The following is a 19,133-nucleotide window of genomic DNA, read 5'->3' as shown; positions in this document are numbered from 1 at the left end:
TAGTATAACTTGCCGTGGTCGAGCATGAGAAGGGAGGATCGTAGTATAACTTGCCGTGGTCGAGGATAGGAGAAGGGAGGATCGTAGTATAACTTGCCGTGGTCGAGCATATGAGAAGGTATGGATCGTAGTATAACTTGCCGTGGTCGAGCATATGAGAAGGTATGGATCGTAGTATAACTTGCCGTGGTCGAGGATATGAGAAGGTATGGATCGTAGTATAACTTGCCGTGGTCGAGCATATGAGAAGGTATGGATCGTTGGGGTCACTTGCTGTAGTCGAGCGTTGGAGAGGCAGGATCGTTGTAGAGAAAAGCCAAGGTTCCGTTGAACTGCAAGATAAAACACAGCGAAGCAGGCGAGGCAAAGCAGGACAGGCGATTATAAAGTGCTTGCGACCAGCACGTCATCACAAGAAAAGAATATCTATGCTCAGCCAAATTGCAGCAGCAATAACTGAGCATATAAAGGGAGAGCAGCTAATAGCTGAGGAGTACAGCATCAGAAGCTGCTGCAAGAATCAGCCCTGTGATTCGTTGCGGAGTGAGCTCAGCACAGCAGGCACTGACGAAGAACAGCAGCAGTCAGTTAGTGTTAATCTCTGGAGTGGAGCCTGCTGCTGATGCTGCCATCTCGGGGGTGATGCCTGCGCCCGATCCTCCCAAAACCTACCCTAGTAAACATATTTATGAGCACCTTGGCCACTTTCTGGGTGTCAATGGAGGAAAGAGCCACCGACTTCGGGAACCGGTCGCAAAGTCCATGACCGTTAAAATTAAAATACTGGGGATCATCAGGGGCTCGATATCTACCACCACCTGCTGAAATGGTTCCCCAATCACTGGTAATGGCTTCAGGGGGGCAGTGCAGCTGAGGGACCAGGTATTTGACCAAGTCCTCAGGTAAGGCATGCATTTCACAGTAGTTCAAAAAGGACCACAAATATCCATTGATGTCCTCCGTGTCCTTGCAGAGCATTGCAAAGCTGGCAAATGTGAGTCGGGGTGCCCGACTGGCCCAGGACCTCCCCCTTCAAGATGACAAGCAGGACGTTGAGCGGATGGAGCCACGAGGAGCCAGGATCTGGAGTAGGGCGACCCACTCAGCAGCGATTGCCCTGCTGTCCAGGTCTTCCAGCGCACACCGGATGTCCACTGGAATGTCCACCTCTGCTGCAGGCGTCTCCATCGAATCATCCCCCGACTACTTGCCGGAGTTGGCGGGTGTTTCCTGTAGTCCGGATGAGCCTGGAACTACTTCAGGGCTGGTTAGTGCCTCAGCTCTAACCACTGAGCACTGCGCCTCATACGCTACCAGGTCAGCGATCAGCTGCGTCTTGTTGCGGTTCACAGTAGGTATTTCGCACTCCTGACACCAGAGTGCGATCTGGTCCTTGGTCCAGGACCAATAGTTGGCTGGCATCCTTGTAGTCTTGTCTGTACATTGACTAAGCTACAAAAATTGGTACGGGTGTGTGTCCTAGTATTGTATAGTTGTAACTCTGAGTCCTGTGGTCTTAAAAATGGAGACCTCACTCAGGACAGATATTCCCTGAAGAATAATCGGTGATGAGCCTGGTGCCACCAGAAAATAGCCTGTCACAGGAGACCAGGACTAATACCAGGGATCACTATCGCCAGACAGAAACACAAGAGTTAAAAAAATTAATTTATTGGAAAACGTATCCACAACTATACAAATAAACATACAACACACACTTAACTGGGGTAAACTCGGAATATCCTATAGTCCTAGGCGCAGGGACCTCCCTGGAGAGATTTTCCCTGATCCTTCCCCACAGGATGTCTTCTGGACTGGACTCCAGGCCTGGCCCCAGCACTGGAATCCTTTCAGTCCAAAACTCCTGGCCTGAGACTGAATCTCATCTGATCTCTGAACTGCTAGGGGTCTCCCTCCCCATATGTTTATACCTTTAGCCCAAATTGCAACATTCAGGGCCAGGTGCTGCCTACATGCCCAGGCCCTGATTGGTGGGAAGAAATACAACATAACATTAGCAACATAAACTGTTACAGGGAAAAGTCGCAGACACCTTTTGCAACATGTCTCCTGCAAACACATAAACCCCTGGTCCCGGAACTGCTGGAACCAGGCTTACTATACAGATATACATACACACAGTATATAACATAATATAATACAACTGTATTATTGAAAGTTAGGGGTAATGCAGTAACCTTTATTAACATCGGCCATATTTACCCCCTACCGTCACAGAGACATGTAGGCCATCTGTCTGCTTTAGGGGAAGTCCAACCTAACATCTCAAAAAAAGGAACTCAATGACCCTAAAATAACTCACGGCCGTAATTTGTATCTGGTGTAAGATTAATATTCCTTTGTGTTTCACCGCAAACACAGAATTAAAACATTTCAGCTATTTGCATTCATTTGTTGGACTAATGGTGGCCACATAATTACTTTGGAAACAAGGAGCAGACTTTGAAGGACTGCCAAACAGTCTTGTCTTAAAGAGACATGAGATAAAGATTATAAAAACCCACCAAAGTATGTGTTTACCACATTAAACGGTTATTTAAAAAAAAAAAATGCTTTTATATAAAGCATTTTCAGTCCGCTCCACTTAACCTATTAAACAAGCCACTTTCTTTAGTCCCCTTTTATCCTAGCAGAGACTGGCCCTTTAATTTTTGCCTTTTAATAGACCAGCAGAGCGTCCCCTACTTATCCCCATTCTCGCTGACAAGACCTGCCGAGTTTCAGTATTCGTGTACTGTAACTCCTTCTGCTAAACGCCGCTTAACTCCTTTTCTGTTCTAGAGACTTGCAGAGCATTGCCCTTTTAACACCTCTCGTGCGATAGATAAATATTTGATTTGACACCCTACTTGTGATACAGACACGCTGGGTGTCACTGATCTGTAGAGACATTTTCTAGCTGATTATATGACACAGATGCTTCATTTGGGATAAATGTTTATTGCAAAACGGCAATGCAGAATGAAGTAACGGGGGCTGGGTGTGTATAACACGGCGTCCCTCACTCAGTATGGAATCAAGTGATGTAGTGTAGGGGCGCAGTTGGATTTTGGGAGGCCGTGTGGTGTGTGTAGATAGGAAGAATAAGTGAAAGATCTGTCAATAATAGGGGGAGGGTCTCTTGGTATTTGGGGGTGCTGGGTTTTAAAGGCACATAAGGAGGTCTCTCTTTGTAATAAAGGATGCTCAGTTTCTGGAGTCTGTACATCGAGATTAGTATCTGGTACAACAGTCACTGCATAGGAATATACTGTGTAGAAATAGGGGTCTCTCAGTAAAGGTGGTGCTGGATTTTAGTGAGCGAACTCAAAAGCAGGTGTGTGTTTAGGGCAGTGTTTCTCAACCAGGGTGCCGGGGAACCCGTGTGCTGCGGCCCTCTGCCAAGGGTGTTGCGGACACTTTTTGTGGGGAAGGGAAGGTATGGGGTGTAAGTAAGAGAAGGGGGGGGGGAGAGTGAATGTGGGGTTCATGATTAAGATAGTGAGTGTGCTGTGTGAGAAGGGGATACATGGGGAGGGTGTGGTGAGTAAGAGGGCGAGTGTGCTGTGTGAGAAGGGGATACACGGGGAGGGTGTGGTGAGTAAGAGGGCGAGTGTGCTGTGTGAGAAGGGGATACCTGGGGAGGGTGTGGTGAGTAAGAGGGCGAGTGTGCTGTGTGAGAAGGGGATACACAGGGAGGGTGTAGTGATTAATAGGGCGAGTGTGCTGTGTGAGCAGGGGATACACGGGGAGGGTGTGGTGAGTAATAGGGCGAGTGTGCTGTGTGAGAAGGGGATACCTAGGGAGGGTGTGGTGAGTAAGAAGGTGAGTGTGCTGTGTGAGAAGGGGATACACGGGGAGGGTGTGGTGAGTAATAGGGTGAGTGTGCTGTGTGAGAAGGGGATACACGGGGAGGGTGTGGTGAGTAATAGGGCGAGTGTGCTGTGTGAGAAGGGGATACCTGGGGAGGGTGTGGTGAGTATGAGGGTGAGTGTGCTGTGTGAGAAGGGAATACACGGGGAGGGTGTGGTGAGCAATAGGGCGATTGTGCTGTGTGAGAAGGGGATACACGGGGAGGGTGTGGTGAGTAATAGGGCGATTGTGCTGTGTGAGAAGGGGATACACGGGGAGGGTGTGGTGAGTAATAGGGCGAGTGTGCTGTGTGAGAAGGGGATACCTGGGGAGGGTGTGGTGAGTAAGAGGGTGAGTGTGCTGTGTGAGAAGGGAATACACGGGGAGGGTGTGGTGAGTAATAGGGCGAGTGTGGAGTGTGAGATGGGGATACATGGGGAGGGTGTGGTGAGTAAGAGGGCGATTGTGCTGTGTGAGAAGGGGATACATGGGGAGGGTGTGGTGAGTAATAGGGCGAGTGTGCTCTGTGAGAAGGGGATACACGGGGAGGGTGTGGTGATTAATAGGGCGAGTGTGCTGTGTGAGATGGGGTTACACGGGAGGGTGTGGTGAGTAATAGGGCGAGTGTGCTGTGTGAGATGGGGTTACACGGGAGGGTGTGGTGAGTAATAGGGCGAGTGTGGTGAGTAATAGGGCGAATGTACTGTGTGAGAAGGGGATACACTGGGAGGGTGTGGTGAGTAATAGGGCGAGTGTGTCATGTGAGGAGGTGATACACGGGGAGGGTGTGGTGAGTAAAAGGGCGAGTGTGATGCGTGAGGGTGAATGTGGAGTGTGCAAGAAGAGCGTGGGTGAGTGTGTTGTGTGTGTGTTTGTCAAAAGTTGGGTGAGTGTGTATGTGTGTAAGCGAGGGGGGGATGAGTAAGGTCTGAGGAGCAGGGGTGCTGCGAGATTTTAAGAGGTGCCCCTGTTCACAAAAGGTTGTACCTCCCCTGGTTTAGGGGGATAGTTGAACTCAGAATAGGGGTTCTCTCGGTAACGGACAGTCTAGGACGTTTGTCCAAGTTGCCGCTGGCAATCAGCCGCCACTCACCTCGCGGGAGGGACATCTCACTGCTGGCCACTTCCCTGCCAAGTGAGCCCCTAACCTTAGCCTAAAAAACCCTCACCCTAAAAAACTTACCCGTCCCCTTACCCTATAAACTTCTTACCCTGGTCCCCTTACCCGAGTCCCCTTACCCTATAAACCTTACCCTATAAACCCCGGTCTCCTAACCCCAGTCCCCTTATCCTATAAAACCTTACCCTATAAACCCCGGTCTCCTAACCCCAGTCCCCTTATCATATAAAACCTTACCCTATAAACCCCGGTCTCCTAACCCCAGTCCCCTTACCCTAAAAACTTTACCCGGTCCCCTTACTCTAAAAAAAAACCCTTACCTCGGTCTCTTTACCCTAAAAACCCCTTGGCCAGATCCCATTACCCTAACGCTAATTACCTAGCTTGGGGCCAAAAATGCAGCTATGAAGTGTCCCTCAGCGGCTAAAAGTCTGCGATGAAACGGCCGCGTCCACTCATCCCATTCCGATAATGGATGGCTACTGTGGTCACTGTAGACAGGTGGGGTCTCACAGTAACAGGGGCAAGTGTTTGGGTGGTCATTGTGTAAACACAGATACACAGCAAGCTCTGATGAACCCCAACAAATTACCACATAATACATATATATCAGTACCGTGTTAGCCGAGCTTCAATAATCAAAAAATAAATAGATGATACCGTTCTGTGGCTAACGAAATGCTTTTATTTGTGCGAGATTTCGAGATACACTGATCTCTTCTTCCAGGCATGTTACAATGAATGAAGCAAGCAAAGGGTATACTTAAAAACATTGTCTCTTGGAATGTTATCTGTGTTTGTCCCTCCCCCGTGTGTGGATGTGATTTATGGCTAGAGGTGTTAAATGGTTCCTGAAAGTTAGTGATGTAAGAGTGTGTGTGTTTATCTGTGTGAATATAAATGAATGGAGAGCCCACAGTGTATACAGTGCTTTTTCAAAAGGTGTGTGTGGAGTGGGAGTTAATATAAATGGTGTGGGTAGGTGTGGAAATGTGAGAGATTGTAGCATAACTAAAAGTGTGTGTAGATACTATGTGGTCCATATTGGTGTATATATATATATATTATGTATATAAAATGCTTTGGCCAAAGGGTTTAACTAAATTACCCTTTTTCAAGAGATATATAGGTATTTCACTGTGTATTTTTGTCACATTGGATGTAGCTCTGGACTTCTTTGTTTGTTATTGGTCATTGTGCAAGAAGGAAATGTTTCACAGTAATGGGGTTAAGTGTTCGGGGACACATTGCGTGTGTAGAGAACAATAGTTTCTGCAGCTCAATCTGTATATAAGGAGTGGTGTCCCAGTAATGTCACACACTTTGTTTTGTTCGTTCCCCTCACTTATGGATAGGCTGGGATTGGGGGTGTATAAATTCCGGTAAATCAGTAAAAGAGGGTTGTTTACTATTAGTGGTCACTTTATATTGGGGTTAGGTCTCTTCGTAATAAGAAACTGAATGCTCAGGGGTACTAAAGGAGGCCCTTGAATAACATATTGGGTGTTTTATGAGGCGGGGGCACTGTGTGTATAAGAGGGGCTCCTCAGTAATAGGGGGAACTAGGTTCCGGCGGGTTCACTGGGTGTATAAGAAGGGTTTCCCCTTTCGGGAGGGTAGAGACGCTCCCCTTGTGATAAACCAGGATCCCTCGGACAAGCGTTGCTGCGACTTCTCCCCACAGACGGAATCCCAGATACGGGGTGAGCTGTAAAACACAATCAGGTCAGAGAGCTTTAGAAAAAGTACTGGTACTGTGCAGGCTTCTGATGAATTCTTCGGGCACATTTGCCATGCACAAAAATAAAATGCATTTTGATGCGATATAAATGGAGTGTTTTCGCTCTGATAATGTCAAGATACATTCATTTACATGCACTTTACACATGAATTGTGTCTGTTAGTGTCTCAGGGAGGCGAGATTTCTGGTTGTGATGTTGCTTGTGTATAATGGAAGCTCACATCTTATTGAATAGCATCCGAATACCTCATTTTGTGAGTTTGCTTCATTTGGACACAAAAATGTGCATTTTGCAGTCAGAAACAACTTGCATCTTTAAATGCTGTTTTTGCACGGTTTGTGAAAGAATTGCCTAGTGAATACGGCAAGATCTGTTTCCATGCAATATTGCCTGTTTGTGCAAGGTAATGGATATATTGCAGTTTAATTAATAGTACTTTAAACCTATTAATGTAATAAAGGGGGCAAACATTTATTTGACTTAATTTTAGTACAATATTACAACTCTATAAACAAGAGAGAACATTTTGTTAGTAAATAAATCCCCTTTCAGAAAGTAGAACTGGAAGTTTGGATGAAACAAAAGTCAAGATACTTCAGTTTTGTAAATAAATGCGTGTGTCTGTGTGCATAAGGCCTTTCAACGTATTTGTGTGTGTAAGGCCTCTCAACGTGTGTGTGAGTGTGTGTGTACAGTATAAGGCCTCAACTTGTGTGTGTGTGTATAAGGCCTCAACTTGTGTGTGTGTGTAGAAGGCCTCTCAATGTGTGTGTGTATGTGTATATAAGGCCAATCAATTTGTGTATGTGTGTGTGCATAAGCCCATTCGGGGGTGCTGTGTGTGTGTGTACATGTGTACACAAGTCAATGTCACCGACTTTTAGCAGCAGTGCTCCATTTCCCTGGCTGTAAACCCTGTGAAGCCTGTGAAGTCTTTGTAAGCCCTGGGAAGCCTGTGAAGTCTGTATAAGCCCTGGGAAGCCTGTGTAGGCCCTGTGAAGGCTGTGTGTAAGCCCTGTGAAGGCTGTGTGTAAGCCCTGTGAAGGCTGTGTGTGAAGGCTGTGTGTAAGCCCTGTGAAGGCTGTGTGTAAGCCCTGTGAAGGCTGTGTGTAAGCCCTGTGAAGGCTGTGTGTAAGCCCTGTGAAGGCCCTGTGTAGGCTGTGTGTAAGCCCTGTGAAGGCTGTGTGTAAGCCCTGGGAAGGCTGTGTGTAAGCCCTGTGAAGGCCCTGTGTAGGCTGTGTGTAAGCCCTGTGAAGGCCCTGTGTAGGCTGTGTGTAAGCCCTGTGAAGGCCCTGTGTAGGCTGTGTGTAAGCCCTGTGAAGGCCCTGTGTAGGCTGTGTGTAAGCCCTGTGAAGGCTGTGTGTAAGCCATGTGAAGGCTGTGTGTAAGCCCTGTGAAGGCTGTGTGTAAGCCCTGTGAAGGCTGTGTGTAAGCCCTGTGAAGGCTGTGTGTAAGCCCTGTGAAGGCTGTGTGTAAGCCCTGTGAAGGCCCTGTGTAGGCTGTGTGTAAGCCCTGTGAAGGCCCTGTGTAAGCTGTGTGTAAGCCCTGTGAAGGCCCTGTGTAGGCTGTGTGTAAGCCCTGTGAAGGCCCTGTGTAGGCTGTGTGTAAGCCCTGTGAAGGCTGTGTGTAAGCCCTGTGAAGGCCCTGTGTAGGCTGTGTGTAAGCCTTGTGAAGGCTGTGTGTAAGCCCTGTGAAGGCTGTGTGTAAGCCCTGTGAAGGCCCTGTGAAGGCTGTGTGTAAGCCCTGTGAAGGCCCTGTGAAGGCTGTGTGTAAGCCCTGTGAAGGCCCTGTGTAGGCTGTGTGTAAGCCCTGTGAAGGCCCTCTGTAGGCTGTGTGTAAGCCATGTGAAGGCTGTGTGTAAGCCCTGTGAAGGCTGTGTGTAAGCCCTGTGTAGGCTGTGTGTAAGCCCTGTGAAGGCTGTGTGTAAGCCCTGTGTAGGCTGTGTGTAAGCCCTGTGAAGGCTGTGTGTAAGCCCTGTGAAGGCTGTGTGTAAGCCCTGTGAAGGCTGTGTGTAAGCCCTGTGTAGGCTGTGTGTAAGCCCTGTGAAGCCCTGTCTCCTGCATGCAGTGATTTGGAGAGGAGGAGTTACTGGTGCTCATATTGTACTGTGATATACCAAATATAACGCCTGTGTTGCCCATTTTTTTCCTGTTTACGTGTGTCAGTTCTGAAATGTTGTAAAAGTGAAAAAGAAGTGATCTGCGCTCATAAAATTGTGAATATTGTGCTCAAGTAAATTTATATTTAGTGCAAAGTAAACCAGTGTTTATTTCTATAATTAGATGTGATAAATCAAAATATAAAACCTGTTAAAAAGGAGGTAGGTGCCGCTGTGCTCGTGGGATGGCTCCACACACCCAAAACTAATACAAGAACAAAAAGAGAAACAGCGCAAAAAACTTCATGGTGTATTATATTAAAAAGTGTTTATAGTGTTAAACAGGTGAGTATTGCACGTGCATGAAGGAAAATATATATTAGCATGACATGTATAGGGACATGTTACCACTACAGCAAACTGCAACCGTGGACCAAGTTGTATCAGCCCAGCAGCCGGATCGGATCTCGCCTTACACTCCCAGGTGGCGGTCCTTGTACACCCCCCACTGGAGTAGATCAAGGCCCCTCACTGTATGGTGAGGATACAGCCGCCGCTGTCACGAAGAGAAGGGCTCCCTTGCCGGTTCTCGGCATCAGCTCACTGCACCCACGCTGGTGACGTCATCAGATGGCGCCGATGAAGTTTATCACGTCGTGTCTTTTGCGGGTGAACAGTGAAGACAGCAAGAGAATGTCCCGTAAAAAGTCAATATTGGCAATACAAATACACCTTAATAGGTGGTGCTAGGAACGCACCCTCTTCTTTCCAACGTGTTTCGTATATGAACTATACTTTGTCAGGGAATGAGCCCTTCTCTCCGTGACAGCGGCGGCTGTACCCTCACCATACAGTGAGGGGCCTTGATCTACTCGAGTGGGGGGTGTACAAAGACTGTCACTTGAGAGTACAAGGAGAGATCCGATCCGGCTGCTGGGCTGATACAACTTGATCCACGGTTGCAGTTTGCGGTAGTGGTAACATGTCCCTATACATGTCATGCTAATATATATTTTCCTTCATGTACGTGCAATACTCGCCTGTTTACTATAAACACTTTTTAATATACTACACCATAAGGTTTTTTGCGCTGTTTCTCTTTTTGTTTCTGAAATGTTGTAAACCTGAGTGTCTGCCTTTCAATTGGCACAAGATGTAAGAAACGTGACAAATACTGTACATTTCTTACACATGGCGGAATCAAGAGCAGAAAATGGAGCAAATGCACAAAACTCTCCTGTGCTCCCCAAAATATTTAATTCAGCGGAACCAATGAAGTCAGATTAACAAATAGCTACAGAGGTCCATAGAGAAAGCAAAATGTGGTTTAAACTGAACTAAATACAGAGGGGGCGGGGGGTCAAAGGTTATGTGATCACCTGATCCAGTTAGTGAAAAACAATTCTTACTTCCAGGTATTTTCACTGTTTTTTTTAATACGTGTGCACATAATGGACCATTTTCAGGGACTAACTGCTCACGAGTCCCGCATGTGACCCGGTTTTTCACTATAATAGGTAAGTGGCAAAGGTTGAAGCTCATATCTGCTAAGTAGTTGCTATTCCATAGACACTGTGTAGTGCTGGAATACACCGTATGGCCCATAGAAGTGCCTGATGTCTTATGGGATAGCACTGCTTAGTAAGTCGGGCTCTGAATGTCTGCCACCTGACTCCAGGTCACCTGTATGATCGTGATCCAGTCCTAGGTTTACATTCTGTGGCTGCTCTGTTGGTAACTGTAATTTACAGATGTAAATGACAAGCGTCCATCTGTCCATCTGTCACACTTGGTCTTTTTGTGAGTGCCATTCTTTCCAGGAAATTTGTTGGATATGTGAATTAACCCAAATTTTCCCTGAAAACAGAGGCTAATTCAATATACCCCAAAACGGCCGGTTGTGCCCCTCCCCCCCCCCCCCATTCAAGTCAGTATTGTATATATTGATTATATTAAATGACCTCCCTTAGTCCCCACTCTCCCATCACGCATTTATTTCACAGACCCGTCCCGGGAAGATTTGAAATGCCTTCAAAGCACACAATTTAGGTTGCGATCCCACGTAGATCGCATGAACACATTTTTTGTTGTTGTAAAGAATTTTACAGTGTAGTTGGCTTCCCTAGACAAATATAACTATGCTAATAGAAAAGATTTGTCCGCTTTCATTTTTCTGAAATGTATTACAAGTTGAGTTTCTTGGGGGGACTCTGAATGGGGGAGTATTTGTGAATCAAGTGTTTTATTTGTCCTTATCCCACCCTGTCCTTATTAGAGGGATAATACAGATACTGGGAGGGGAAGTGGGGTGGGGATTGCCTGTGCAAACACTTGTTGAACTCTTGTAAACGTTAGATTTGGGTTAAAAAGGCATCAATCTCCCAGGTGTAACCACTTCCCTGCTACGGTAATTTTCATGTGTATGTAGGGTTGCTAGTTGTGCAGTATTGAACCTGTATTTGGACACTGTCCAGTAAAAAATTAGAGGTAATACTGGACATGTATGTGTATACCGGTATTACCTCTCTTAACATGTATATGTATACCGGTATTAGCTCTCTGGGCGTGTATGTGTATACCGGTATTACCTCTCTGGGCGTGTATGTGTATACCGGTATTAGCTCTCTGGGCGTGTATGTGTATACCGGTATTAGCTCTCTGGGCGTGTATGTGTATACCGGTATTACCTCTCTGGACATAGTGACCGGATCGCATTGGGGGGCCGCGGGATTTCCCATAGCAGGTAGAGAGCAGGGCTGCTGCTTGAGGGTTGGGCAGCTTCCTCCATCCTGATTGGCTGCTGATGGGTAATGCAGCCAATCACAAGGAGGTGTCAGGAGTCTGAGGGTGGGGCCAAGGAGAGGTGGAAACAGCATGGAGTGGAGAGAGTTGAAAGGGTATTTTTGGAGAAGCCATCTGGCAACCTTATGTGTATGCACAAAGCAATTTTCAATTTTTTGTCATGCTACCAGAATTTCTGCGTTTAATGACTGATGTACCCAAGGAGACGATATATTGTTTTTTATCCATAATAAAGAGTTTTCCATTGATGCCATCCGTGAATGCATAACTATAAACTGTAGTAAAAGTATAAAATCACTGTAAATTGCTCCCAGAAAGCTATTACAGATTTTCTGTTGGGAAATAAACACAGATATGATTAGATGTGCTGCTTTGATGAATAATATATCTACTTTGTAACAAGTTCCTGGTAGAGATTCGAGGCAGTCTCTGTCTCCCACCCACAACCAGCCCTGGGGGTTAGTTATTAAAGTGTCCCAGGCGAAAATCTGGGGCAAAGAATTGCACCAGGTTTATCAAAGGGAAACTCCTCCTGCTTTCAACGGGATCCCTTTTCTCGGCTAAATACGTCTCTGTTCTTCTCACTGGTTTTCCCGACGTGTATCCGGGAGACCCCTTAAGTCTGTCTCTGGAGGGGCTGTACTATGGGCTCGCTTATTTGGCTAACTGCAGCGTGCTAGTAGTGTTGCCAGGTGTCCAGTATTGAACTGCACTGTCCTGTATTTGGACACTGTCCAGTAAAACATTACAAATAATACTGGACATGTATCGCTTCGAAAGCCACCAACCCCCTTCAATTACTAAAATGAACGTGGCACCCGATCATCTCCTAGAACAGGGCGCTCAATTCCAGTCCTCAAGCCCCCACAACAGGTCGGGTTTTCAGGATATCCCAGCTTCAGCACGTGACTCAATAATTCCCTGAATCAGCACAGGTGGCTCAATCAGTCCCAGCTTCAGCACAGGTAGCTCAATCAGGCTCAGTCTTTGACTGAGCCTCAAATTGAGCCACCTGTGCTGAAGCTGGGATATTCAGAGAACTTTACTTGTTGGGGTGGCTTGAGGACTGGGGTTGAGAACCCCTGCCTTAGAAAACAAGCAAACTCCTGATGTACCTAGTACGTCATTACGGGTCAGAGGTCGTGGCTATCTCGGAGAGGCACATGCGCAGTGCTTCAAGCGTGGTGCAGATTTCCAGCTACTCTACAGGCGGCTGCCTTCCCCCGACAAATGCAGCCTGTGTGTGGGAACTACAACGGAGTGCGCCGGTGATATTGGGACAATCTGCAGACGTCTCCCGGTGGCGGAGGAGAGAACAGGAGCTGTTTGCCACAGTTGGACTCACGCTTGTTTATACCTGCTGTGTTATAAGTAGATTCTGGATTTACCACCAGATCATCTTCAACACGCCATCTCCATTTTAAGGAACGTATGTCTTTTAATACTTATATTTTTAATAAATTAGCTTAATTGTTCATACAGCTTGTGTTTGTCTTTATGTTTTATGTTGTTTGTAGTTGTTAAGGCCTCGGGCATAGACACTTCGCCCGTGCGGAGGCGCGCTGAGGCTCCGGTAAAGCGGTGCTTTCCCTGGCCTTAGAGCGCGTGCCGTCCATGGGTGTGTCTGGGGGCGGACCAGTGACGTCACGGAGCTGGTTCGCCCTCATTGGGCGAGCACCAAATCTAAAATTTTGGTTAGACACACGCTTCCGCAAGCGTGCGGAAGCGTGCGCGAGCCCCTTCTAAAGCCGCTCTCATTGCGGCTGCAGGGGCTCAGTGCTGAGCGCGCCTCAGCACGGGTCAGCAAGGCTGATCCTACTATGTCCCAGGCCTTAATGTTGCTTGTGTGTTATTTTTTAATTAGCAGTATACATTGTGACTTCTCTTCGTGTTTGATTTCACATATCACGTGACGTTATCCACGGAGCCACCAAGCTGGTCCAGGTGTACAGGATTGGACTACCCTAGAAGGACTCCATATCATCCTTCCACTAATACATTTGGACATTTATTTGGACTTATTCTTTGAGGAGCCGGTTTGTATCTGTTTTTTGTCATTACAGCCCTGTAAAGGTTCATAAACTGGATGGTTCCTGTGCACTGTGAAGCTGTTTTTCCATGTCAGGGAAGCTCTGAGCTTAAATCATCTGAATGGAGGTCAAAGCATATTGAATAGGGAGTTGACCACTGATCACTGTCAGTCCAGAGAGACACATACAGTTTAAGGTCCTTAGTATATGAGGTTTTACCCTAGAGCAAACCTATTTTGGCCCAAGCACTCTGTGGAAAGCGAGTAGGATCAGGTAGCTAAACTCATCTCCTTTAAATGTATACAGAGACCTTCTATTTTCTGTCACTTTTATTGGAGGGGGTATGCAGAAGGTGTAAAGTAACAGGCAGGTAACATTTGTGGGGAGAAGGTGAAAATGAATGCTTTTCTGGGGGAGCAGTGAAAGGTATATGGTAAAAGAAACATGTTCCAGGCAGGAACAAGCAATGTGTGCCGGTTCAGGGGATTCCTTCCCCTCCATGTGTTTCTGGCGCTGCGCTTCCTCCTGCCTCTCATGACCCTTCCTTGCCTCCCCATTCTGTTCTCCCTTCCTCCTCCCGCATCCGTCCCTCTGCGGCAGCCCCTGACGCGCTCCCGGCATCTGCGTACGTTCCCCGCAGGGCACGTGCGTCTTCCCAGGCTCCCGTTCCCCTTTACAGTGCTCCCCGCTCACGGCCTCCCTCTGCTCCCGCTCCGGTCCCCTTACCTACTGCAGACCCTCCTCCGGTTCTCCCTCTGCCCTCGGCGGGTGCCCCCGCAGCGCTCCGCGCGCCTCTTGACAGACACAGCCTGTGCGAGCGCACTCTAACCTTACAGAGGGCGCGCGCACACGCTCCTCTTGTAGGCCTTCCCAGACCTCTGGCTCCTCCTCTCATGCTTTACAAGCTATCTCCTTCTCTGCCTCACCTGTCTCCTCCCTCTCTCCTCACCTATCCCTGCTGCCTCTCACTCCACCCTCTGCTCCTCCCCTCTCTCCCATTGGTGTTCCCTCCTTTATAACCCCTGTCTGCCCCTCACTCATTGCTCTGCATAGATCTTGTTACCTCTGTGTGTGCAGTCCTATGCTTGGCTCTCCTGTGTGTGTTCCAGCTTCTGTTCCTGCTCCTGCTTACCCCTGGATTTCCCTGGCTTGACCTCTGCTTGTACTGGATTACCCTGCTCTCTACTGCCCTTGAACCCTGCTTACGGACACGACTTTGCTGACTTCTGTGATTCCTGGACTCTGGCTTACGAACATTACGATCCTGCTCTCTATATCCCTGGACTCTGGCACACGGACATCACTATCCTTACCCTGAATCCCAAAGACGTTGCAAGTATAACTAACCATCTTTCTACAGGCCCGGCAACGCCATACCACACTCCGGGCACGCCCTCACTGCTGTGGGTGCGTGGTAAAACCCTTCCCACCTCAGTACTGGGGACTGGCCAGGTCTGCGGGCATACAGGCGTTACACAATGGGGTATACCAACCAGCAGGGGAGGATAGCCAAACCATCTCAGATTTGAGCAGAGGGGGTTGCCAAGGCAACAGGCTGGGAAGCCACAAGGTAAAGCAACAAGGTTGCAATTTACACTGAGGCGTGCTTCAGCCTCAGAACAGGGAAAACAATCTGGTTCCAGGACAAAACCTCTTCAAATCAGTTTCCCAAAGAGGCCAGATCAGTAAATACATTAGGAGCAGAAGCGCCACAAGAGTGATTGTAGTGATATAATAAAGGATACATTTAAATATGTATTAATGTCTGCAAAATGTTGAAGTATAATAATTGTTAACATCAGTACCATAAATAATAATAATAATAATGTGTGTGTGTGCGCACACACACACACACACACACACTATTATATTACAAGTGAGTTTTAGAGTGAACATACTGTAATTGCATTTACAGTGTAGCTATATGGGCAACTACAATGAAATTAGAAGAAGCAGACAGTCCAAGGTCCACTTAATGACCCTTTGAGGGTCACATCTGACCTGCATGCTGCCAGTTGAAGAGCCCTAGTCTGTGGCTGCTGCAGTTTCTCCTCTGAGACTGCAGACATGTGCCGTGTATTAAACAAAGAGGGTGATAGTGACGGTTGGGCTGTGGTGGGTATACAGTATGTACTGTATTCAATGTGTATTAACGTGACAGGTCATTTTGGCTAACACTGATCCTGATTGTGTTTAGATGAGACAAGCAAAGAGGGTTATCTACCAGTCAGTGCTTGAAATGGCTTAAAAAAAGTATTGTCTCTGTGCTGCATCAACTTTTTTTTTTTTTTAAACCTTGTGGCAACTTTGGTCTGTATAGGCAGTGTTCGACAAACCTGGTCGCCCACTCGCCCCTGGTGAGTGGAAATTGGCTTGTGGCCAGTTAGATTTCCCCTGCTCTGCAAAAAAAAAAATCCCCTGCTCAAAAAATAAAAAAATCCCTCTAGCTCAGGGGTGGGGAACCTTTTTTCTGCCAAGGGCCATTTGGATATTTATAACATCATTCGAGGGCCATACAAAATTATCAACTTAAAAATAAGCCTGCTGTATTTGATAAAACATTTTATTAACTCACCCCTAATGTGATGGCTGGAAATGCTTCTCTTTGGGTGACTGACTGACTGACACTTGGGTGGTGGGTGACTATGACTGACTGTGGGTTGGTGTCTGTATTCACACACACTCTGGGAGAAATGTGCATGGGGGGGGGGGGAAATCAGACTCTCAGACCCACTCTCGCAGACTCACTCTCTCTCAGACTCACTCTCTCTCTGACTCTCTCTCTCTCTCTCTGTCAGACTCTCTCTCTCTCAGACTCTCTCTCTCTCTCTCTCTCTCTCAGACTCTCTCTCTCTCTCTCTCTCTCTCTCTCTCTCAGACTCTCTCTCTCTCAGACTCTCTCTCTCTCAGACTCTCTCTCTCTCAGACTCTCTCTCTCAGACTCTCTCTCTCTCTCTCAGACTCTCTCTCTCTCAGACTCTCTCTCTCTCAGACCCATTCTCTCTCAGACCCACTCTCTCTCAGACTCTCTCTCTCTCAGACTCTCTCTCTCTCAGACCCATTCTCTCTCAGACCCACTCTCTCTCAGACCCACTCTCTCAGACTCTCAGACCCACTCTCTCAGACTCTCAGACCCACTCTCTCAAAATCTCAGACCCACTCTCTCAAAATCTCAGACCCACTCTCAGACTCACTCTCTCAGACCCACTCTCTCAGACCCACTCTCTCAGACCCACTCTCTCAGACCCACTCTCTCAGACTCACTCTCTCAGACTCACTCTCTCAGACTCACTCTCTCAGACGCACTCTCTCAGACGCACTCTCTCAGTCCCACCCTCTCAGACTCTCAGACCCACTCTCTCAGACTCTCAGACCCACTCTCTCAGACTCTCAGACCCACTCTCTCAGACTCACTCTCTCAGACTCTCAGTCCCACTCTCTCAGACTCTCAGACCCACTCTCTCAGACTCTCAGACCCACTCTCTCAGACTCTCAGACCCACTCTCTCAGACTCTCAGACCCACTCTCTCAGACTCTCAGACCCACTCTCTCAGACTCTCAGACCCACTCTCTGACTCTCAGACCCACCACACTCTCAGACCCACCACACTCTCACTCTCCCTGACCCACTCTCAGACAGACACTCTCAGACTCTCCCTGACCCACACTCTGACTCTCCCTGATCCACACTCTCAGACTCTCCCTGACCCACACTCTCAGACTCTCCCTGACCCACACTCTCAGACTCTCCCTGACCCACACTCTCAGACTCTCCCTGACCCACACTCTCAGACTCTCCCTGACCCACACTCTCACTCTCCCTGACCCACACTCTCAGACTCTACCTGACCCACACTCTCAGACTCTCAGACTCTCCCTGACCCACACTCTCAGACTCTCCCTGACCCACACTCTCAGACTCTCCCTGACCCACACTCTCAGACTCTCCCTGACCCACACTCTCACTCTCCCTGACCCACACTCTCAGACTCTCCCTGACCCACACTCTCAGACTCTCCCTGACCCACACACTCAGACTATCCCTGACCCACACTCTCAGACTCTCCCTGACCCACACTCTCAGACTCTCCCTGACCCACACTCTCAGACTCTCCCTGACCCACACTCAGACTCTCCCTGACCCACACTCTCACTCTCCCTGACCCACACTCTCAGACTCTCCCTGACCCACACTCTCAGACTCTCCCTGACCCACACTCTCAGACTCTCCCTGACCCACACTCTCAGACTCCCCTGACCCACACTCTCAGACTCCCCCTGACCCACACTCTCAGACTCTCCCTGACCCACACTCTCACTCTCCCTGACCCACACTCTCAGACTCTCCCTGACCCACACTCTCAGACTCTCCCTGACCCACACTCTCAGACTCTCCCTGACCCACACTCTCAGACTCTCCCTGACCCACACTCTCAGACTCTCCCTGACCCACACTCTCAGACTCTCCCTGACCCACACTCTCAGACTCTCCCTGACCCACACTCAGACTCTCCCTGACCCACACTCTCACTCTCCCTGACCCACACTCTCAGACTCTCCCTGACCCACACTCTCAGACTCTCCCTGACCCACACTCTCAGACTCTCCCTGACCCACACTCTCAGACTCCCCCTGACCCACACTCTCAGACTCCCCTGACCCACACTCTCAGACTCTCCCTGACCCACACTCTCACTCTCCCTGACCCACACTCTCAGACTCTCCCTGACCCACACTCTCAGACTCTCCCTGACCCACACTCTCAGACTCTCCCTGACCCACACTCTCAGACTCTCCCTGACCCACACTCTCAGACTCTCCCTGACCCACACTCTCAGACTCTCCCTGACCCACACTCTCAGACTCTCCCTGACCCACACTCTCAGACTCCCCCTGACCAACACTCTCAGACTCTCCCTGACCCACACTCTCAGACTCTCCCTGACCCACACTCTGACTCTCCCTGATCCACACTCTCAGACTCTCCCTGACCCACACTCTCAGACTCTCCCTGACCCACACTCTCAGACTCTCCCTGACCCACACTCTCAGACTCTCCCTGACCCACACTCTCAGACTCTCCCTGACCCACACTCTCAGACTCTCCCTGACCCACACTCTCACTCTCCCTGACCCACACTCTCAGACTCTCCCTGACCCACACTCTCAGACTCTCCCTGACCCACACTCTCAGACTCCCCCTGACCCACACTCTCAGACTCCCCCTGACCCACACTCTCAGACTCTCCCTGACCCACACTCTCAGACTCTCCCTGACCCACACTCTCAGACTCTCCCTGACCCACACTCTCAGACTCTCCCTGACCCACACTCTCAGACTCTCCCTGACCCACACTCTCAGACTCTCCCTGACCCACACTCTCAGACTCTCCCTGACCCACACTCTCAGACTCTCCCTGACCCACACTCTCAGACTCCCCCTGACCCACACTCTCAGACTCCCCCTGACCCACACTCTCAGACTCTCC

General features: G+C 48.6%; 1 protein-coding gene across 2 annotated transcripts in view; it reads right to left on the bottom strand.

Moving 5' to 3' along the window:
• Window positions 1–5,634: 5,634 nt before the first annotated feature.
• Window positions 5,635–19,133, bottom strand: part of LOC142465546 (allantoinase, mitochondrial-like) — a 124,729-nt gene continuing 111,230 nt past the window's right edge. For both annotated transcript variants that reach the window (XM_075569537.1, XM_075569538.1), the window contains one exon: window positions 5,635–6,680. In XM_075569537.1, coding sequence (XP_075425652.1) covers window positions 6,519–6,680 — 162 coding nt within the window. In that variant the 3' untranslated portion in view covers window positions 5,635–6,518. The remainder of the gene's footprint in view (window positions 6,681–19,133) is intronic.

The sequence above is a fragment of the Ascaphus truei genome, chromosome 14 (genome assembly GCF_040206685.1).
Source record: "Ascaphus truei isolate aAscTru1 chromosome 14, aAscTru1.hap1, whole genome shotgun sequence".
NCBI lineage: Eukaryota > Metazoa > Chordata > Amphibia > Anura > Ascaphidae > Ascaphus > Ascaphus truei.
The sequence above is the reverse complement of the archived record's forward strand: the minus strand, read 5'-3'. Positions and strand labels throughout refer to the sequence as shown.